The sequence below is a fragment of the Symsagittifera roscoffensis genome, chromosome 6, assembly GCF_963678635.1.
Source record: "Symsagittifera roscoffensis chromosome 6, txSymRosc1.1, whole genome shotgun sequence".
NCBI lineage: Eukaryota > Metazoa > Xenacoelomorpha > Acoela > Convolutidae > Symsagittifera > Symsagittifera roscoffensis.
The window spans coordinates 46,954,160-46,977,620 of record NC_087067.1 but is presented as its reverse complement, the minus strand read 5'-3'; the positions used below and the strand labels follow the sequence as shown (position 1 = coordinate 46,977,620).

The window sequence follows — 23,461 nt, the reverse complement described above, 5'->3', positions numbered from 1 at the left end:
AAAATGTCTTGTAGTTTTTCGAAGACTAGTGGTCGAAACATTCTGTGCGTTGCACAGTAACCGGCTATCCCTATTTGTTTGAGGAAAGATTTAACGAATTTCTTGATGATAGCGAAGTTTTTTTCTCCTGCGCGTTCAATGTCGCCTAGTATGTTTTGCGTGATTATTTAGAACAAGCTGATCTCGAATCTATCATTTTGGATTTAATATTAAATCGCTAAGAGGCAATCGCGCTCTCGCCTAAATTTATTTCTTTAAATGAACACTTGGTAATATCTGTTTCGTTTTCCTTCGCCACTTTTGAAAATGTGCAATTATTAAATGTTCATGGCCTCGTGGGGAACCCGCCCACCTTTTTTGTTTGATTTTCTCAAAAGGCCAAATGATTTTCTCGTTTGTACATCCCAAGCAATTTCAGTAAATCAGCGACATTTAATGCGCACTTGAGTTATAAGTATGTGTTGGCTTAATGCTGTTCAATTGGTCAAACTGTTTGGAATTTCTAGAGAAGAGCGAATCATGAGCGTGATTGGTCGAAGTAATTCAGCTTAATTCTCAACGGAGAATAATATTATTCTTTCAGATTGCTGGTTCTTCAGATTTTATCCATCTAATTGAACCATGGCTTGCAAGTGGTGTCACAGTCAACTGTTTCCTTCGGATGATCCCGAAAAACTGAACGATGAAAACCCGAACTTTGGAATGTATTGTCCCAAAGAAGAGAAGGACGCGTGTGGTGTTGGATTTGCTGTGGATATCAATGGAGAGCCGCATCGCCATATTGTGGACTCGGCTAGGACGATTCTGGAAAGAATGGAACATCGAGGAGGAGTGGGATGTGACAACGAAACAGGAGACGGAGCTGGAATTCTGGTGTCTATTCCGCATCACTTCTACAAATACTTGCTCATGTTAGTTTGGAAAAATTAATTTTTGTCGCTTTATTGAAAGTTTTTTAAGTTATAGAAATTATGTATAGTTTTTGATTATGACCATGAAAATTTAAGGTAATGCAAAAAAAATTAATTTGAACCAGTCATGTATTAGTTTTATTGAAGCCTCAAATGAGTTTTAAGAAAAAGATATGCGAAATTTGCGAACTAGATAAAATTCAATGCTCGCGTAGTAGACAATAACTTTAAGGCGGCGATGGAAAATAAACGTTCGATGTTGAAAGCATATAATATATCAGAGCTTTCTATATCGAAAATTTGGACTACGCCGTTCATTACACTAGCAGTGAATTAGTTTGGCTCTACTTTTTTCCCAACTAACTTGCAAATATAAATGCTCATTTGGTGGCACTTTTGCTATAACCACGATCTGTAGCATTGGAAATTCTATAGCATTTCTTTTCTGCATTATTTATGACTAGTGAGAGTGCTACTGAAGCGTAGCGCCCATGGCTGAGAGGGAAGGACGTGAGACTCCAAACCTCGAGGGCGCTGGTTCGAATCCGGGAAATAGCAACTTTTGGTTCGAATCCGGCAAGGTTTACTAAGTCGATGCTTATTTCTACTTTTTCTAATTTACTTAACAAAGCTGCTTATTGTCCGTTTTCTCGCTAGTGTTTGCGAAGCGCATCTTTGCCTCTGTGTAAATTTTTTATTCAAAGTGCTGGAGATAAGATTAAATTTGATTTCTTATAAATGAATTGTTAATACCTTAAAAAAAGCGTGAATCAATTAGTGCTATTATAGAGGATTAGACGAAACTACAAACCCACTAAAATAAACGAACCCATTATCGCCAACAGTCCACGAGACTACAGCAGCAACGCTAAGGCACTATCATTAGCATATTAAATGATTTTTGCAAAAGGTCACAATACTGTCTCTTATTCCAAACTTCTTAATGAGCTACGTATCTAAGTGCTAGGGGTAAACACTTCTGAATAATAGCCTGTTATTTAAACTACAGAAAACAGCTAGTGCGCTTGGGTGAGACTATTTATTCTATTTTGGATGTTTTTAGTGGATTTAGGCAAGGTTCACTGCTTTTTCCCTTGCTCCTTGTTTCACTTGCCTCCTAGTTCTTTTGAGGGAATAATTATTTTTTCAATTGTATTGACAAAATGCTGGTTTTTCCGGATTTGTAGTTTTCGTCCTAATTTCTATCGGCTGATTTTCCTTTTTTTATCTAATGCATTTTATATTATCTTGTACCCCTTTCCCAGCAGTTTCTGTTTAAAGCTTGAGTTTAACAATTTTTGATTCAAACATTTCTTACTATAACTGAAAGTTGTTCTGTAGTTTGTAAATTTATCACTTTTTATTTTTAATGAGTTTTTTCGGATAACGTAGGTACGCGTAGGTTTTGTTAACGCGTAGGTTATGTAAAACGGGTGTCGTTTAATCGTGATTTGGACGGCATTTAAAACAAAATCCAAAAATTTGTCCACAAAATTTTTAGTCTAGTTTTGAGCGAGTGAAGCGATCAGTAACTTTCGTTTTTACACTGCGAAAGCAAGTGTCTTGTAATCGGGAACTAGATTTTTTCCCCGTAAACAATTTTTCTTACAAATTTTATTTTCTTTGTTATTAAAACTTAACAAATTCCAGGATCTTTTGCACTTGGCCGAGAGATGCTGTGCTTTCCTTTGCACCGTAAGGTCTAGCGTTCGAGTTCCGGTCGGACCTTGTTTTTTCAGTATGTATGATTTTAAAATTATTTTCCATTAGAAATTGAATTGTGGGACCTTCATTTGTTCGCTCAAATTTAGTCGCCGTAGATGCTTTATCGCGAATTTTTCTCGTGCTGCAAGCAATTTTTATTATTGCTGCAAGTTTTGTTCGTTGTAGTTTTAGCTGGGGCGGGGCGACTTGAAACTTATTTTTTACAAAGTCTTCTTTTTCTTCGGCTCAACTGATATCTGCTCAAAAATTGTCGGCTTCGTTTCCGCTTCGTAAGTGTTGTTCCGTTGATTATTTAATATTCAAGTATTTTTTTGACATGGCATGTTCTGCCTAGAATGAACGTTGGTATGAGTAAATCCATTTTTTTTTTCACACAAACAATAGTTTTGGAAGTTTCCTTTAGCGCATCCTTGGCAATAAAAATTACAAATCAGTTTTTTTTTTCAAGACAACTGTTGTCGTTTTTGATTTTGTACGCTTCCAATAAGCAAGCATTATCAAACTGGAGTTTTTTTCTGGTTAGCAACTTTTTTTCTAGTTTACTTCAGACTCTTATATAGGTCGCGATGATTTGTTTTTGGTTTTTTTTTTCAGCTCATTTCCTTTGGTAAAAGGAAGGCACACTCCACCCTCAAATGTAAAAATCACGAAAATGTAAAAATCACGAAAATAGAATTTAATTATCAAATTTTCCAGCTGAATAGAAACTTTACCCAATGATCCAGTTTTCTCAAATTGGGTTAGTTTGATCAAAAAGTTTTAATTATATTTTGTTCTAGAAATTCAAAGAGTTTGAAGGCCATCTATTTATCATTTTGTCTTTTTTCATCTTTTTTTTCAAATTACGTTTATCTCTCTTTTCCAACTGTCAGTTGGCTATGTTCATTATAGTTGCAAATGTTGTTCATTGCGTTTGCAAAGGACTTGAAACTTTTCAAAAAAAAAATCATTTTTTTCGGCTCAACTGGTGTCTGTTAAAATAATTGTCAGCTTTGTTTCCGCTTCGTCAGTTTTGTTCCGTTGCTAATTTAAAAGTCAAATGTTTCAATCGGCATGTTTGCCTAGATTGAAATTTTATCGAGACATACGAAAATTTCAGAAGACTTAGTTTTTTCAACAGTTTTTGTTTTCTTGTACTTCTAATGTTTTTTTTTATATTTGTGTTGTATTGCAAGTGATGCAAAGCTCCGCTTCACCTCTGTGTTAATTTTTTTCGGAGTATTTTCTGATACCTGCGCAGCAACCGGCTTCCCATAATTCTTTTAAGAAAACGTATTATTCCGTAAATAAAAGTTGTAACAATACAGGAAGTGTATCCTTTCTCGAAAAGGTTACTAGCAATAAATAGCTTTTTTTAAAGTAAGTATAAAAATTTAAGAAAATTGGTCATCGAAAGTCGCTTATTCTTATCGGCTTAGATGTTTAGGTTTTTGTTGTTAGCTGCCCCAGTGGTTATATCAGTACAATTTTTGAAAAACGTGTAGCAACTTAGTCTTCTTTTATAGTTTTTTCTTTCAGATTTGCTACTGTGAAGTTGTTCCTTCGCAAAATCTTGTTCCAATTTGGCCGTAGATTGTTTAAGAAAGGACGATTGGTTTCAGTTTGTTAAAAAATGAAAAGTGACAAGCAGCCTGTCTTTCTGTTGTGTCAGAATCTGAGAACAACTAAATATTTAATTCTTTTATCATAGAACCAGATAATTATTTTGAATAAATTAAAATCTCTATCTTACCTTTAACATAAAGCACATAAAATTGCACGTGATTTCATTGAAATGTTAAAAAATTGCTTGGATTCGCTTCATTTTTGCTAAAATATTAGTCAGTGCAACAAATTGACCAATCGAAATAAGTGTACCAAAATTTCTATCTAACCATTATCTCGATTGGTCGTTTTGCTGCTGTGACCAATATTTTGGCGAAAATGAAACGAATCCAAAGTTTCTTATCATTTCAATGAAACGACGGGCATTTTTACTTGCTGCTATACAAAAATGATTCTCTTTGTAGAAAAGAAAATTTCTAGTACTTTTATTAAGAGTCTACGAACGTAGTGAAGACTCTTGTATTGGTCTTGGTGATTTTTTTTCAGGAAATTGTTATAAAATGCTCTAGTAACGCAGTTTTTCTATCATACATATTAATGCATTTAGGTATAAATGCATTTTTTTAGTTCAATTTAAATTTAACTACTGAAAGTTAGTTGAATTGTCCTTTCCCAATAGGAATGTGAAAATGGCGCAAAAAACGTGAACGACTTCTGGTATCGAAATTGGAATTTAGTTTTGAGATTTCCCAGCTGAATAAAATTTTTACTACTGATCCAGGTGTCTCAAATTGAGTTAGTTTTATCAAAAGTGTCAATCTTAAGTTCATCTTGAAATTCAAACAGGGTTAAGGCCATTTATTTTTTACATGAAATTCAAACTTATATTTTAAAACATATATTTTTTGGTTCCTTGCGTTCATTGACTCTTTTCCAACTGTCTTTCGGCTATTTATATATATTTTTAGGCAAAACATGATGCCAACAGCTGTTGACAACCCTGGATTGTAAATACGATATTGAAAAATTGAGAGCTAAAAATAATTGACTTTTGAAAAACAACATTTCTGCCTTTTTTCAAATTAGTGGGCATTGATTATTTGGAAAACTGCTAGTGACAGTTTTACGGCCGATCTTGTACGCGCGGTCATATCTAAATCCATCGGTCTAAGCACTCTAATACGCGTGAAATTTTTCCCTGCTTTTTGTTTGCGTCACAAGATATGCTGCTTATAAGTGAGGGCCTTTTCAAATAGTGTGCAGATTTATCTTTACTAAAATAGAAAATAGAAATTGTGCTGTTCCAACTTCATGTAAAAGCTTTGTTCTCAGCAATATTGGTAGGAGATTTTTTCAGTGCCCTTTGTTGTGAAAATAAAGCGGTTGATTTTGACCATTTTTGAAATGCATATATGTATGTTATCTAGTGCGTAGGAGCGTAGCATATAACTGGAAGGTATTATTCTTCCTCAAATTACCCCCTTGGTGTTTTTCCATTGATGCACCATGTGAAATTCCTGATCAATTTTGTTCATGCTGTTGTAGTGTTCAATAAGGAGTGGATAGATGGAACCGTATGAAAGCTTCTCGATGGAGTATAGCCTGTTAATTGCACATTTTTATGATCGAGAACTACTTATTAGTATTTTGGAAGGCACGTTTTTGCTGTAGAACTTAAACAAAAATACTCAAAGCTTAAATTGAATATATTATGTTTAAAAAATATAAGCGCCATTTTTTTGCGCGCCGATATAATAATTCAACTGATTTCTTTCGTCTCCTTTTCTCATATTTTTCAAGTCAAAAGCAATAAATGACCGTTTAGTAGATACCAAATAAAAACTGAACAAATGGTCAATTTAATCTTGCTTTTGGTCAGCTAACAGTAGAAAGCCACGATGTTATCAAAATCTGGTTGTGCTTGAAAATACATGAAGCATTGATTTGGTCAATTAGTGATGCAAATCTCATTTTCCTACCAAAATAGGTCCCCTCGAGTTTCTAGCTTTTTAATTCAATTTTTACCCTTGTTTCCTCAAGTTTGAAAGGTGGATTTGAACGCAGTTCAATGGGTATTTTTAAGAGCGTAATCAAACGGAAAGTTGCCTTTTTAGTGCATTGAGACTAGCAGTATAAATCCGTTTTTGAAAGAGCAAGTTGATGAAAGGAAGCAGTTAGCCATTTTGATACTGGCTGTGTAAATTCATGCGGCATCGGTGGGACTAAAAATACTGGCCACTTAACTCAGACAAACCATTTAGCGCTAACTCCTAGTTCATTTTTTGCCCCTCATTTTCAGTTTTATGAAAGGTTTTAAATCTAAAATTATCAATTAGCTACGAAGTAAATTTTCACTTATGTTCTTTGAATTTCATTTTGCCATGCTGGCTTTTCACGTTCATCCCCCAATTGGAGCCAAAGTGGTGATCGTGCAAATTCTAGCTGAATACAAGTGCGAAAAGTCTGTTTTATTGCGCTAGATATTGATATACCCACTTAATTAAAGTGTTCATTGCTGTCTGTATTTCTATGCGAGTGAGCGCTGTCAACAATTTTGGTATAGTGGAGAAATCGAGTGCCTATCAAACCAGAGGATGGAGTTTGAATCAGGGGTTTGGAAACATTAATGACCATCAATTATCCGCATTTATTGCAATAGTACTCGAAGGCGTCCCTCTGCTTGCTGTTGAAGTTTGCCAATTGTCTTATAAATAACAAAAGTAGCCTGTTGTAGTAAGAGTAGCTCAAAAAGTTCCGATCGCGTGACTTTTATAAGGAAAAACAATGAAAAAATGAGTTTTTAATTTTTTTTTATTAGCAGAAGGTTAAGCATTGGTTAATGAGCTGTAAGGATTAGTTAATAATGTTAGCTAGAATTTTAAAAAAATAATAAATTGATCATGCTTCCTTTAAAAAGAAGAATTAGGTTGGAAAATCAGTCTGCTGAAGTTTCCTGTCTGAAAAACTATAAAAAAAATGAATACCCTTTTTTCTACTCCTGAATTTTTTGGGAATCCGAGTGACGACCGATAGGGCTTTGATATGAGGCCGCCTTTGATCTTATACGTGATTTCTTTGAGGCTATCAAAATCAGGCGGAAGAAAACATAAGCCAATCCATAGTTCATTCCCAACCCTTAAGAGGGTAGTCGTAACCGGGCCTATTCTCATGAGCGAAAGTTCTCAACCAATCAACGCCTTTTAAACTGCCTAAGGCGGACTGAATTTCTTGCTTTGTTTTCGCATCTGAGCTTGATTGATTGACAAAAGTTTCGCTCATTCAGTCCTTCGCGCATTAGAGATTTCCCTAGTCGGAAAAATAGGCAGCAATTAACGTGCGGGACAACAAACAATACTAGAAAACAACGCAAACAAATTTGTATGATGAAATATATATCCAAGAAAACAAGCTTTCCCGCGCTTTTACAACGCGAAAATTCCTATAGTCCTGTTTTTCATTTAAAACGGTGAAATAATGGATGAATCCAATTGTGGTTCAAGTCGGGATGAGTTGCGAAGTTTAAAAGAGATTTTAAAAAATGACCGGAAAAACCTGGCGGCTCAATTCACTGTGTGTATTGTTCTTTTAAACTTTTTTCCCACGCAAAATCAGTTTCGAAGTTAATCATCGGAATGAGACGAATGATATATCATATTATAGCTCTTTCAGTCTTGATTCGAACGACGAAAGTTTTCAATTCTGTGTCAAGAAAAGCCGGTTTGAAGTGTTTGATTTTTTTGTTCAATTTCGAGCAAATAAAGCGAGTGAGAAGGTATATAATAGGGCGATATGCTTTTATTTAAGCTGTGAAATCTTGGTTTTACTCCATTATAATTATTTAATTTAAAATTTCTTTTGGAAATAGAAATTTTTGAAGGTTTTCTACAAAATTAACCTCAAGTGTGACTGCTCAATGCGTTTCAAAATTAAAATTAATTAACTAACATTAGAAATCCCTATCCTATAGTGGATTGTTCTCAAGTTACTCTCAATGGTTGCAAATCTTGCCTCCAAATTTGACTGCTCGGCCCCTTTTAGTCTCCGACATATGAAATTTTATGGTTTTTCATAATTTGAATAAAAAACTTTACAAAGTTTGAAATTCCAACATTGTAATCGGGTGCTGTCAGGGTACTCTCAGAGGTTGCCGATCTTGTTTCCAAGTTTGACCGCTCAAGTCATCTTAGTTTCCGAGATATGATGGTTTTTGCGTAACCAAAAGTTCGAAGCACCGGAGGTGCGGTACACGGTGGTATAATTGATTTCTGTCGGAAAAGGTTGTCACATACAGGAAGTATTCTGTCTTTTCAGGCAGGAGTACAAAGTGGTTCTACCAGAAGCAGGAAGGTATGCCACCGGAATCATTTTCCTAGACAGACTCGAGAGGTCCAGGAATCAATGCATGAACCACTTCAAAGAACTCATAGCTGAATGTGATTTAAACATACTTCACATCAGACAAATGCCGACAAACAACTCATGTTTGGGGAATACTGCACGATCTGCTGAGCCGCATATTATTCAGGTGTTCCTAACTGCCCAGGATCCGACCGATGATTTCGAGAAGAATGTGTACCTACTGAGGAAGCAGGCAACGCATCAAGTTCCGGGTCCGCACAACTTGCGATTCTACATTTGCAGTTTGTCTACTTCAACAATCACTTACAAGGGTTTGTTCACGTCTTTCCAACTGTTTCAGTATTATCCAGACCTGATGAGTCCAAATTTCAAGTCCAAACTGGCACTGGTTCACAGTCGCTTTTCAACTAATACCTTCCCTTGCTGGGAACGAGCTCATCCCCAACGTATGCTTTGTCACAATGGAGAAATAAACACACTTCGGGGAAACGTGAACAGGATGAGATCACGTGAAGGAGTAATGTTCAGTAAAAAGTACGGAATGTCTCTTCAGAAACTGTTCCCAGTTGTCGAGGCTGATGTCAGTGACTCGGGTGCATTTGACAATGTGATGGAGTTTATCCACAACACGAGTGACAGGACTCTGTATGAGTCTATTTTAATGATGGTACCCGAGGCCTGGGAGCAGGATCCGAATATGGATCAGAAGCGAAAAGACTACTACCGGTTCAATTCCTATGTAATGGAACCCTGGGATGGACCTGCCTTGCTTGCCTTCTCGGATGGACGATACATAGGAGCTGTGTTGGATAGAAATGGCCTAAGACCTTCGCGTTTCGTTCAAACTACAGACGGCTTCTTGTATATGTCAAGTGAAACTGGCGTTGTAGATATAGCGCCAGAGAAGGTGGTACTGAAAGGGCGCCTGAAGCCTGGACGGTTGCTTCTTGTCGATACAGTCAAAAAGAAGTTCTTTGAGGACAGCAGCCAGAAAGCTGAAATCAAGGATGAAGTGAGTAACAGATTCCCGTATGGAGAGTGGTGTCGACATGAAATTCACATCAACGACATTCCGCTTCCTGCTGCCGAAGTTAATGGCCATGCTAGTCACATGATGAACGGACATGTTGGATCTGAAGTCGCTATGAATGGATATGGTAGTGATTCTGACGCTAAAAACATCATAGTCCAGCTTCTGGAAAGTGACAGACGATTGATAAGTTTCGGATACACAAATGAGATCATCAACTTGATCTTGGCACCGATGGTCGCTAATAAGAAAGAAGCACTGGGATCCATGGGAAATGACGCGCCTCTTGCATGTCTGTCCAAGTTCAATCCTCCTATCTATGATTACTTCAAACAGCAATTTGCACAGGTTACGAACCCTCCAATTGACCCATTCCGTGAAAAAATCGTGATGTCAGCCAGATGTCCCATTGGACCAATGCAGAATCTTTTAGAACCTTCCGAGGAATGGAGCAAGAGAATCGTTTTAGACCAACCAATTCTGACTGCAAGAGAAGTTGAAGGAATTAAAGCCCTGACTAAAAATGATTACAAAACGGCGACAATCTCAATCGTCGTTGAAGCTAATGAGTATATGCTGAAAAGAGAGTTGGATCGAATTTGTGCGGAGGCTGCAAAATTGGTACAAAGTGGTGCGACATTCTTAATTTTAAGTGACGAAGGAGTTGGCAAGGAAAAAGTGCCTATTAGTAGTCTTCTAGCACTAGGAGCAATTCATCAACATCTGATTCAGAAGAAGCTCAGGTCGAAAACTAGTCTGATAGTGAAAACTGGAGAAGCGAGAGAAATGCATCATTTCTGTGTCCTGATTGGATACGGAGCCGATGCAGTTTGTCCTTACGTCATCTTCGAAACTATGAATAGAATCAAAGCTGCGATCGATCCGAACCTCCAATTTCTAGTACTTTTATTAAGAGTCTACGAACGTAGTGAAGACTCTTGTATTGGTCTTGGTGATTTTTTTTCAGGAAATTGTTATAAAATGCTCTAGTAACGCAGTTTTTCTATCATACATATTAATGCATTTAGGTATAAATGCATTTTTTTAGTTCAATTTAAATTTAACTACTGAAAGTTAGTTGAATTGTCCTTTCCCAATAGGAATGTGAAAATGGCGCAAAAAACGTGAACGACTTCTGGTATCGAAATTGGAATTTAGTTTTGAGATTTCCCAGCTGAATAAAATTTTTACTACTGATCCAGGTGTCTCAAATTGAGTTAGTTTTATCAAAAGTGTCAATCTTAAGTTCATCTTGAAATTCAAACAGGGTTAAGGCCATTTATTTTTTACATGAAATTCAAACTTATATTTTAAAACATATATTTTTTGGTTCCTTGCGTTCATTGACTCTTTTCCAACTGTCTTTCGGCTATTTATATATATTTTTAGGCAAAACATGATGCCAACAGCTGTTGACAACCCTGGATTGTAAATACGATATTGAAAAATTGAGAGCTAAAAATAATTGACTTTTGAAAAACAACATTTCTGCCTTTTTTCAAATTAGTGGGCATTGATTATTTGGAAAACTGCTAGTGACAGTTTTACGGCCGATCTTGTACGCGCGGTCATATCTAAATCCATCGGTCTAAGCACTCTAATACGCGTGAAATTTTTCCCTGCTTTTTGTTTGCGTCACAAGATATGCTGCTTATAAGTGAGGGCCTTTTCAAATAGTGTGCAGATTTATCTTTACTAAAATAGAAAATAGAAATTGTGCTGTTCCAACTTCATGTAAAAGCTTTGTTCTCAGCAATATTGGTAGGAGATTTTTTCAGTGCCCTTTGTTGTGAAAATAAAGCGGTTGATTTTGACCATTTTTGAAATGCATATATGTATGTTATCTAGTGCGTAGGAGCGTAGCATATAACTGGAAGGTATTATTCTTCCTCAAATTACCCCCTTGGTGTTTTTCCATTGATGCACCATGTGAAATTCCTGATCAATTTTGTTCATGCTGTTGTAGTGTTCAATAAGGAGTGGATAGATGGAACCGTATGAAAGCTTCTCGATGGAGTATAGCCTGTTAATTGCACATTTTTATGATCGAGAACTACTTATTAGTATTTTGGAAGGCACGTTTTTGCTGTAGAACTTAAACAAAAATACTCAAAGCTTAAATTGAATATATTATGTTTAAAAAATATAAGCGCCATTTTTTTGCGCGCCGATATAATAATTCAACTGATTTCTTTCGTCTCCTTTTCTCATATTTTTCAAGTCAAAAGCAATAAATGACCGTTTAGTAGATACCAAATAAAAACTGAACAAATGGTCAATTTAATCTTGCTTTTGGTCAGCTAACAGTAGAAAGCCACGATGTTATCAAAATCTGGTTGTGCTTGAAAATACATGAAGCATTGATTTGGTCAATTAGTGATGCAAATCTCATTTTCCTACCAAAATAGGTCCCCTCGAGTTTCTAGCTTTTTAATTCAATTTTTACCCTTGTTTCCTCAAGTTTGAAAGGTGGATTTGAACGCAGTTCAATGGGTATTTTTAAGAGCGTAATCAAACGGAAAGTTGCCTTTTTAGTGCATTGAGACTAGCAGTATAAATCCGTTTTTGAAAGAGCAAGTTGATGAAAGGAAGCAGTTAGCCATTTTGATACTGGCTGTGTAAATTCATGCGGCATCGGTGGGACTAAAAATACTGGCCACTTAACTCAGACAAACCATTTAGCGCTAACTCCTAGTTCATTTTTTGCCCCTCATTTTCAGTTTTATGAAAGGTTTTAAATCTAAAATTATCAATTAGCTACGAAGTAAATTTTCACTTATGTTCTTTGAATTTCATTTTGCCATGCTGGCTTTTCACGTTCATCCCCCAATTGGAGCCAAAGTGGTGATCGTGCAAATTCTAGCTGAATACAAGTGCGAAAAGTCTGTTTTATTGCGCTAGATATTGATATACCCACTTAATTAAAGTGTTCATTGCTGTCTGTATTTCTATGCGAGTGAGCGCTGTCAACAATTTTGGTATAGTGGAGAAATCGAGTGCCTATCAAACCAGAGGATGGAGTTTGAATCAGGGGTTTGGAAACATTAATGACCATCAATTATCCGCATTTATTGCAATAGTACTCGAAGGCGTCCCTCTGCTTGCTGTTGAAGTTTGCCAATTGTCTTATAAATAACAAAAGTAGCCTGTTGTGGTAAGAGTAGCTCAAAAAGTTCCGATCGCGTGACTTTTATAAGAAAAAACAATGAAAAAAAATGAGTTTTTGATTTTTTTTTTACTAGTAGAAGGTTAAGCATTGGTTAATGAGCTGTAAGGGTTAGGTAATAATGTTAGCTAGAATTTAAAAAATAATAAATTGATCATGCTTCCTTTAAACAGAAGAATTAGGTTGGAAAATCAGTCTGCTGAAGTTTCCTGCCTGAAAAACTATAAAAAATGAATACCCTTTTTTCGACTCCTGAATATTTTGGGAATCCGAGTCACGACCGATAGGGCTTTGATATGAGGCCGCCTTTGATCTTATACGTGATTTCTTTGTGGCTATCAAAATCAGGCGGAACAAAACATAAGCCAATCCATAGTTCATTCCCAACCCTTAAGAGGGTAGTCGGAACCGGGCCTATTCTCATGAGCGAAAGTTCTCAACCAATCAACGCCTTTTAAACTGCCTAAGGCGGACTGAATTTCTTGCTTCGTTTTCACATCTGAGCTTGATTGATTGACAAAAGTTTCGCTCATTCAGTCCTTCGCGCATTAGAGATTTCCCTAGTCGGAAAAATAGGCAGCAATTAACAATTTGCTTGTTGAAATATGTATCCAAGAAAACAAGCTTTACCGCGCTTTTGCAACGCGAAAATTCCTATAGTCCTGTTTTTGAACTAAAACGGGGAAATAATGGATGAATCCAATTGTTTTTCAGGCCGGGATGTGTTGCGAAGTTTTAAAGAGATTTTAAAAAACGACCGGAAAAACCTGGCTGTGATAATATAAGTTTTATTGTGCTGAGCACTTAAAGTAGGGAAGAACTTTGTATTTGGGTGTGCTGTATTGTTCTTTTAAACTTTTTTCTCACGCAAAATCAGGTTTCAAGTTAATCATCGGAATGAGTCGAGTGATATATCATATTATAGCTCTTTCAGTCTTGTGTCAAGAAAAGCCGGTTTGAAGTGTTTGATTTTTTTTTGTTCAATTTCGAGCAAATAAAGCGAGTGAGAATGTATATAATAGGGCGATATGCTTTTAATTAAGCTGTGAAATCTTGGTTTTACTCTATTTTAATTATAGGAATATGAATATTGGAAGACTCATGTAGTTCTTGATTTTAAAAAAAAATTCAGGTTAACTTTCAAAATTTGTTCAGGCTCAATTTCATTTTTTCGTGGTTTGACTTTTGGTTTCTTTTTTAAGTTCAGTTCGTTTCCTTTGTAAAAAGGAAGGCAAACTCCGCTATCGAACAGCAAAATTGGAAAGCTCGCGAAAAACGTGATTGACTTCTTATTTCGAAAATGGATTTTAATTTTCACATTTCCTAGCCAAATAAACAATTTAAATATTAATCCAGTTTTCTAAATTGAGTTTATTGGAAAAGTGCTTTTCATAATCGAATCAGGCGCACAGAAACATTTTAATCGATGTTGCTGTAATACCATTGGTAACAATTGATTTGATACCTTGATTAACAAGACATTAAAACGGCAAAGTTCTCGTGAGCCAGAAAAAAGTAGCTGCAATTCCTATTTTAAAGACAGGAAATAGTAACACCACCCTATTTTGAACTACAAAAAGAACAACCAAAGATTTTTTCAACATTTTAGGAAGCGGTGGTGCTCATCGATCAGTTAAATCTTTTATCTATTATATATTTAAACGCGGGCTTCACTATCTCGCCACGCTTAATTTCTTTGACGTTTAAATTCATTGATTATTCCACCAAGTAAGAAATAATTAACCCAATCGAGGGATGCTATCAGGGCTCTCCAGGGGTTGCGAATTGGTCTTCCAAGTATGAATACCCAAGTTTACGAGGTACGACGATTTTTGTGATGTTTTCAAAAACTTAGATTTATGAAATTTGAAGTTCACAACCTTGTAATTGGGTGTTTTCAGGTTACTCTCAAAGGTTGTAAATCTTGCCTCCAAGTGTGACTGTTCAAACGCTCTTTGTTACCCAAATATGATGTTTTTTCAAGATATTTCAAAGAACTTAGATTTAAAAAATTTTACAACATTGGAAATTCAGAACCTTTTAGCTGGGTGCTTCCAAGGTATTTTCAGGGGTTGCAAATTTTTCCTCCAAATATGACTACTAAAACCTTAGTTTCCAAGGTTAGACATTTTTCAATGTGTTTCAAAATTAAAATAAATTAACTAACTTTGGAAATCCCTATCCTATAGTGGATTGTTCTCAAGTTACTCTCAATGGTTGCAAATTTTGCCTCCAAATTTGACTGCTCGGCCCCTTTTAGTCTCCGACATATGAAATTTTATGGTTTTTCATAATTTGAATAAAAAAACTTTTCAAAATTTGAAATTCCAACATTGTAATCGGGTGCTGTCAGGGTACTATCAGAGGTTGCCGATCTTGTTTCCAAGTTTGACCGCTCAAGTCATCTTAGTTTCCGAGATATGATGGTTTTTGCGTAACCAAAAGTTCGAAGCACCGGAGGTGCGGTACACGGTGGTATTATTGATTTCTGTCGGAAAAGGTTGTCACATACAGGAAGTATTCTGTCTTTTCAGGCAGGAGTACAAAGTGGTTCTACCAGAAGCAGGAAGGTATACCACCGGAATCATTTTCCTAGACAGACTCGAGAGGTCCAGGAATCAATGCATGAACCACTTCAAAGAACTCATAGCTGAATGTGATTTAAACATACTTCACATCAGACAAATGCCGACAAACAACTCATGTTTGGGGAATACTGCACGATCTGCTGAGCCGCATATTATTCAGGTGTTCCTAACTGCCCAGGATCCGACCGATGATTTCGAGAAGAATGTGTACCTACTGAGGAAGCAGGCAACGCATCAAGTTCCGGGTCCGCACAACTTGCGATTCTACATTTGCAGTTTGTCTACTTCAACAATCACTTACAAGGGTTTGTTCACGTCTTTCCAACTGTTTCAGTATTATCCAGACCTGATGAGTCCAAATTTCAAGTCCAAACTGGCACTGGTTCACAGTCGCTTTTCAACTAATACCTTCCCTTGCTGGGAACGAGCTCATCCCCAACGTATGCTTTGTCACAATGGAGAAATAAACACACTTCGGGGAAACGTGAACAGGATGAGATCACGTGAAGGAGTAATGTTCAGTAAAAAGTACGGAATGTCTCTTCAGAAACTGTTCCCAGTTGTCGAGGCTGATGTCAGTGACTCGGGTGCATTTGACAATGTGATGGAGTTTATCCACAACACGAGTGACAGGACTCTGTATGAGTCTATTTTAATGATGGTACCCGAGGCCTGGGAGCAGGATCCGAATATGGACCAGAAACGAAAAGACTACTACCGGTTCAATTCCTATGTAATGGAACCCTGGGATGGACCTGCCTTGCTTGCCTTCTCGGATGGACGATACATAGGAGCTGTGTTGGATAGAAATGGCCTAAGACCTTCGCGTTTCGTTCAAACTACAGACGGCTTCTTGTATATGTCAAGTGAAACTGGCGTTGTAGATATAGCGCCAGAGAAGGTGGTACTGAAAGGGCGCCTGAAGCCTGGACGGTTGCTTCTTGTCGATACAGTCAAAAAGAAGTTCTTTGAGGACAGCAGCCAGAAAGCTGAAATCAAGGATGAAGTGAGTAACAGATTCCCGTATGGAGAGTGGTGTCGACATGAAATTCACATCAACGACATTCCGCTTCCTGCTGCCGAAGTTAATGGCCATGCTAGTCACATGATGAACGGACATGTTGGATCTGAAGTCGCTATGAATGGATATGGTAGTGATTCTGACGCTAAAGACATCATAGTCCAGCTTCTGGAAAGTGACAGACGATTGATAAGTTTCGGATACACAAATGAGATCATCAACTTGATCTTGGCACCGATGGTCGCTAATAAGAAAGAAGCACTGGGATCCATGGGAAATGACGCGCCTCTTGCATGTCTGTCCAAGTTCAATCCTCCTATCTATGAATACTTCAAACAGCAATTTGCACAGGTTACGAACCCTCCAATTGACCCATTCCGTGAAAAAATCGTGATGTCAGCCAGATGTCCCATTGGACCAATGCAGAATCTTTTAGAACCTTCCGAGGAATGGAGCAAGAGAATCGTTTTAGACCAACCAATTCTGACTGCAAGAGAAGTTGAAGGAATTAAAGCCCTGACTAAAAATGATTACAAAACGGCGACAATCTCAATCGTCGTTGAAGCTAATGAGTATATGCTGAAAAGAGAGTTGGATCGAATTTGTGCGGAGGCTGCAAAATTGGTACAAAGTGGTGCGACATTCTTAATTTTAAGTGACGAAGGAGTTGGCAAGGAAAAAGTGCCTATTAGTAGTCTTCTAGCACTAGGAGCGATTCATCAACATCTGATTCAGAAGAAGCTCAGGTCGAAAACTAGTCTGATAGTGAAAACTGGAGAAGCGAGAGAAATGCATCATTTCTGTGTCCTGATTGGATACGGAGCCGATGCAGTTTGTCCTTACGTCATCTTCGAAACTATGAATAGAATCAAAGCTGCGATCGATCCGAACCTTACTTCGGAAGATATCGAGAAGAATTTCAAATACGCTTGCGTTGTCGGGATCAACAAAGTCATGGCAAAAATGGGAATCAGTACCCTTCAAAGCTATAAAGGAGCCCAGATTTTTGAGCCTTTGGGTCTTTCTGAAGAAGTGGTGAAAAAGTGCTTCACTGGGTCTCCAACGCGTCTTGGAGGCTGTGGGTTTAAAGATTTAGCCAACGAGGCTCTCAGTCGCCACAGCATTGCATACAATCAGTTTGGTCAATTCGGAGTTGTAAACAACATCGCAAACAACCCTGGAGTCTATCACTGGCGTAAAGGTGGCGAGAAACATCTTAACGAACCAGAGGCAGTAGCAGCGTTGCAAGAGGCTGCAAAATTAAATTCCAGAGCTGCCTACAAAAAGTACAGCGAAATCACTCAGGAAATGAATCGTTATTGCACAATCAGAGGCCAGTTTTGTCTAGTTCAGCCTATCCACGGACAGATTTCAATTGACGAAGTGGAGCCGGCTGTAAACATAGTTAAACGATTCGCAACTGGAGCTATGAGCCTTGGTAGCATCTCAGACGAGGCTCACAAAACATTGGCAGTTGCAATGAACCGAGTGGGTGGAAAGTCGAATTCAGGCGAGGGAGGCGAGATCGAAGTTCGCTTCATGGATAACGTGGACTCCTACAAATCGACCCGATCTGCAATCAAGCAGGTGGCCTCGGCTCGGTTTGGCGTCACTTCGGCTTATCTGAGTCACGCGGATGACTTGCAAATCAAAATGGCACAAGGTGCAAAACCAGGCGAAGGCGGTGAGCTGCCGTACTATAAAGTGACAGAGGATATTGCGGAAGCAAGACACGCAATTCCATATGTGGGGTTGATTAGTCCCCCACCGCATCACGACATCTATTCGATTGAAGACCTCGCTCAGTTGATTTACGATCTGAAATGTGCGAATCCGTATGCAAGAGTGAGTGTCAAATTGGTGTCGGAGTTGGGCGTTGGAATCGTCGCAGCTGGAGTAGCGAAAGGCAAAGCAGACTTGATTACGATTTCTGGACATGACGGAGGAACTGGGGCAAGCAGTTGGACGGGAATCAAACATGCTGGGCTACCCTGGGAAATGGGACTCTCGGAAGCCCATCAGGTGTTAGTCAGGAACGGACTCAGGTCAAGAGTGCGAGTACAGGCTGATGGACAAATCAGATCAGGGCTTGATGTCGTAATTGCTGGAATCCTAGGAGCCGATGAGTTTGGATTCTCGACTGCACCTCTGATTACTCTAGGATGCATCATGATGAGAAAGTGTCATCTTAACACATGTCCTGTAGGAATTGCCACCCAAGATCCGGAGCTGAGAAAAAAGTTTGCCGGAGAACCAGAGCATTTGTTGAACTATCTTTTCCTGTTGGCCGAGGAAATACGACAAATTATGAGCACGCTGGGTGTGAAAAAGTTTGATGACCTGATTGGTCAAACGAAGTTTCTTGGAATCAAGCAGCCGTTAACCGATAAAGCCAGAACCCTGGACTATCACAGTATCTTGCATCGAGCGTCTGATGACCAAACTGAGATGGTAGGTGGGTGTGTAAAGCAAGAGTTCAATCTAGAAAATCGTCTGGATTACCAGATCTACAAGCAAGTGCTTCCAGTCATCGAAGGTCATCAGAATCGAATGGAGGTTCAATACGAAATCAAAAATGTTGACAGGGCCTTTGGAGCCTCATTGAGTTACTTCATTTCTAGAAAGTACGGGGAGGCTGGTTTACCGGAGCATTTTGGAGTTGATATTAAACTGAAAGGATCAGCTGGTCAAGCTTTTGGTTCCTTCTTGGCAAAAGGGGTGCACCTTGAGCTGGAAGGCGATTCCAATGACTACGTGGGTAAAGGACTCTCGGGTGGTGAGATTGTAATATTCCCTCCAAAGGAAAGTATATTCAAATCGGACGGATCAATCATCGTGGGAAACGTTTGCTTATATGGGGCAACTGATGGGAAAGCTTTCTTCAGAGGACAAGCCTGTGAGCGGTTTTGTGTCAGAAACTCAGGAGCAATCGCTGTTTGCGAGGGCTGTGGAGATCACGGGTGTGAATACATGACTGGCGGTATAGCAATCATATTAGGAAGACCTGGGCGTAATTTCGCTGCTGGAATGTCAGGAGGATTTGCTTTCGTATATGACGAGGATCGTGTCTTTTCTTCTTTGTGCAACACGGAGACAGTCGATTTGGAGGCACTCAACTTAAACGAAGATCTCGATCTGGTTCATGGTCTATTGAAGGAGTTCAAAGAAAAGACTGGATCGGTGGTGGCTTCTGAGATCTTAGCGTCGTGGCCCGAATCCTGCAAAGACTTCCACAAAGTTTTCCCAAAAGAGTACAAACGTGCGCTCCGAGATATCGAAATAAAGAGACAACAGGAGGCTGAAAAAGTTCTTGAAGTGAAGTCGGGAAATGGCGACGTTAAAACATCTCCGAGCAAGGAGAAATCCTCTTTAGATATTGAAGACATCATTCAAAATCCTAAATTAGCTAAGAAGCTAAACAAAACTAAAGGTTTCATGTTGTACAAAAGAGTGGACAAGAATTACCGAGACGTGAAAGATAGAATGAAAGACTTCGGAGAGATTCAGGATCACAAGTTTGTGAAAGATACTATCAAGTATCAAGCAGCGAGATGCATGGACTGCGGAGTCCCATTTTGTCAGTCCGAGAGCGGATGTCCCCTGGGTAACATCATTCCGACTTGGAACAACCTGGTCTTCCAAGGCAACTGGAAAGAAGCTTATCTGCAGTTAGCACAAACCAACAACTTCCCAGAATTCACTGGGCGTGTCTGCCCTGCTCCCTGCGAAGGTGCATGTGTGCTTGGAATCAATGCTCCTCCAGTTAACATCAAAAACATTGAGAATACAATAATTGAGACTGCTTTTGAAAAAGGCTTCGTCAAACCTCAGCAGATCCCATTCCGAACTGGACACAGAGTTGCCATCATCGGCAGTGGCCCAGCAGGTCTGGCAGCTGCCGCCCAGTTGAACAGCGCTGGTCACTGGGTGTTCGTTTTCGAACGCAATGACAAAGCGGGCGGACTTTTAAGATACGGGATCCCAAATATGAAACTGGACAAGAAAATTCTCGACAGAAGAATTGATCTGATGAAAGACGAAGGTATTACGTTTATAACCAGCACAGAAATCGGTAAAGATGTCCCAGCGAAGAGTTTGATGAATGATTACGATGCTGTGCTTCTAACAGTAGGAGCAACTTGGCCACGAGGTCTTAACATCCCAGGTAGCAATGCTAATGGGATCCATTTCGCAATGAGTTTCCTGGAAACGTGGCAGAAACACCAGGGCAAAGGAAAGGACGATATTCTAAAGTTACTGGCTGCAAACAAAGACGTCATCATCATCGGTGGCGGGGATACTGGAAATGATTGTATTGGAACCTCGCTAAGGCAAGGGGCCAAGTCTATCACAAATTTCGAAATCTTACCGGAATCACCCGAATCCAGAGCAGACGATAATCCCTGGCCGCAATGGCCGAGAATATTCCGAACTGATTACGGTCATGCTGAGGTCAAAGCTAAGTTCAAAAACGACCCGAGGCAATATTGCATTTTGAGCAAAAACTTCACTGCTGATGAAAATAACAACCTGACTGGAGTTGATACGGTGAAAGTGAAGTGGACGAAGGATAACAGTGGAAGATTTACCATGAGCGAGATTCCGGGAAGTGAAGCTCACTTCAAAGCAGACATGGTGCTCCTCGCGATGGGGTTCCTGGGTCCGGAGAAGACGATAGCCTCTGAACTGAAACTCAATTTGGACAACAGAGGCAATGTCAAGTGCGGAGGCGACGGACCTAAGAAGTACACAACGTCTATCAACCGAGTGTTCGCGGCCGGAGATTGCAGACGAGGCCAGAGTCTGGTTGTGTGGGCTATCAATGAAGGTCGTCAAGCTGCAAGGGAGATTGACATTTTCCTAATGGGAAAAACCACACTGCCGGTGACTGGAGGAATCTCAATGTGATTGACAAAACTGTTCAAAAGACATTTAGCAAGCTTTAAAATATATAAAAATGATCAACGGTAACTGAAATATTTGATAATGCCTCTTTTTTGGCTGCTTTCACTTCCAACCAAGTCTCTGCAACATTTTGAATCCTTTGCAATGCTCATATGCTGTTAATTTGAGTTGTTCGTACGGTAACTTTGTATCTGAAGCTAGATTACGGTAATTTGTATCTGAAGCTAGATTAGCTGTATATATCTTCTGTCTTTGTAGCACTGTTGAACATCTTAGATCTCACTCGCAGTTTTCAATCGCAATCTGAATTCGTGTTTTGATTTGTAATCATCATCAATCACGCGAAAATCAACTTTTCCATCATGAAGTGACCTCAGATGCCGCCACTTTAGATAGATACTTCCAAGCTAGTTTAATGTCCATAGTGCCGATATTCTTTGTAGAGTACACTCTTTCTTGACGTTGACGTTTATTCCCCGATATAGCTTTTCTTTTAAAATTAACTAAGTGCTAAATATGATGCAGATTTCAAATATGAATTGCCAATAACCAAATAGCTATTACTATTCAAGTTAAATATTTAACTTATATTGTGTCCTATATTGCTGTAAATGGATAAGTTGAAAAAAATTAAGTCGAGCAAAATGTGATTTTCAAAAATTTTTCGAAAATTTTGCCGAACTTTTTTTAGGTCGACCAAATTGATTTTCAGAAGAAAAGCTCCCAGAACACTATAAAGACCCAATTTTGACCAAGGTAATTTTTTGTTCTTTTTAAAGTCCAATTGTTTTTCCGATTACTAAATGGATGTTAACGCGATAATGTGCGATGCTCTTATTTTAAAATGACTCAATCTGTGAAAAGAAAAGCACTCAATGGCCCTGTTTTTGTTTCATTTTGGCTTTTCTTATCCATGGAGTATGATTGATTCAGGATTTTCTGTAGTAACCACAAGGTTTCTTGTTCATTAACGCTTTAAACTATCGTTTGGTTGCGTTGACTTGATCCAAACAAAATTCAAACGCATGGCTTTGACAGTCGAACAGTATTCTTTTAAATAGATGTTCCAAAGTTTATGATGCTATCTATTAATTAACATTATAAATTTAATTTGCCGAAATATTTCATTGATAATCAATTGTAGCTCTGATATAATAAAAGGTTCTTTGTATGCCAGTCCGTTTTTGCCATGGTTAAAGAGCTTATTGTTTCAAACCAACCGGACGCAATAAGTTGAGACTATTGGAATCGGAGAAAAAAGGCAGACAATCCAAGTTGTCCGCTTCTTCGCGACGATACGCTGGAGAAATTTATTGCTAAACGTTAGTTTTATCAAAAGTTATCTTAATATCTAAAGTTTCTCCCTCTCATACCGATACAAAAAATGAGACCGTATTTGCAAGCTAAGCCTAGAAAAGAGTTTTTGTTTCAGTCTGATTCGTTAACGGATTTCGGTCGTTAAATTTTTATTGTTCTTCAGAATTTTTTTTCACGCTCAACTTTGCCCTATCGTGTTGATTTGTTTACTCACTATTATTTTTTGCAATTTCCTTGAGTTCATTGAGCTTTTTCTAATTGCCTGTTTGTAAATTTTGTTTAAACGAATTTGCAATGCAAAATATGAAATGAACTTTTTGAACATCTATCTACAAACATGACTGGCTGTATCAGACCGAAGACCGGTATGCTTGAGGTGCCAAAAATCCATTGCTGGCTGATATATTCCGATTGTCTGCGAAAACTGAAAGACTAACAAGGATAGCCTGTTGCTGTTCAAGTAGCACAGAATGTTCCGATCATATGCATATAAAAACTTTAAGTGTCGTTTTTAGCGGGCAGTGTGATTCGAGAACTTTACGTTCGCGTAGAAAATTAATGAATTTAGAATTATCGGCACTTTTTTTCAAAAAATGAATACTTAACAAAAAAAATTATTTTTTGTACCATAGTAATATATATATATATATTTTTTGAAAGTCTTCATTGTCAAACAATCGCTGAAAAAAAACTACCAAACTGATTTTCTTTATAGTAAAATTAGTGTTATCAGCGTAAAAGTATTTTAAAAAATCGTTAATTTCCATATTACGAACATTACTCGAACGCGTTTTTTGCTCAAAATTGAACTAAAAATCAAAATTTAAACAGGTTTTTCGCATCAGAGGGAGAATTTTCTGAAAATTTTTAAGTGTCATTTGTATCACGACTGAA

General features: G+C 38.2%; 1 protein-coding gene across 1 annotated transcript; it reads left to right on the top strand.

The window, feature by feature from the left end:
* Positions 1-580: 580 nt before the first annotated feature.
* Positions 581-22,426, top strand: LOC134848534 (uncharacterized). Its single transcript, XM_063866034.1, has 4 exons — positions 581-911; positions 8,493-9,666; positions 13,011-13,027; positions 16,519-22,426. The coding sequence occupies exons 1-4, from the start codon at positions 622-624 to the stop codon at positions 21,251-21,253; spliced, it is 6,216 nt and encodes a 2,071-aa protein (XP_063722104.1). The 5' UTR covers positions 581-621; the 3' UTR covers positions 21,254-22,426.
* Positions 22,427-23,461: the final 1,035 nt, after the last annotated feature.

Excerpts from the sequence above, each read along its gene's own strand:
- LOC134848534 (XM_063866034.1), top strand. The coding sequence starts at position 622 with ATGGCTTGCAAGTGGTGTCACAGTCAACTGTTTCCTTCGGATGATCCC. Across the intron at positions 912-8,492 it reads TTCTACAAATACTTGCTCAT|GCAGGAGTACAAAGTGGTTC; the intron begins GTTAGTTTGGAA and ends CTGTCTTTTCAG.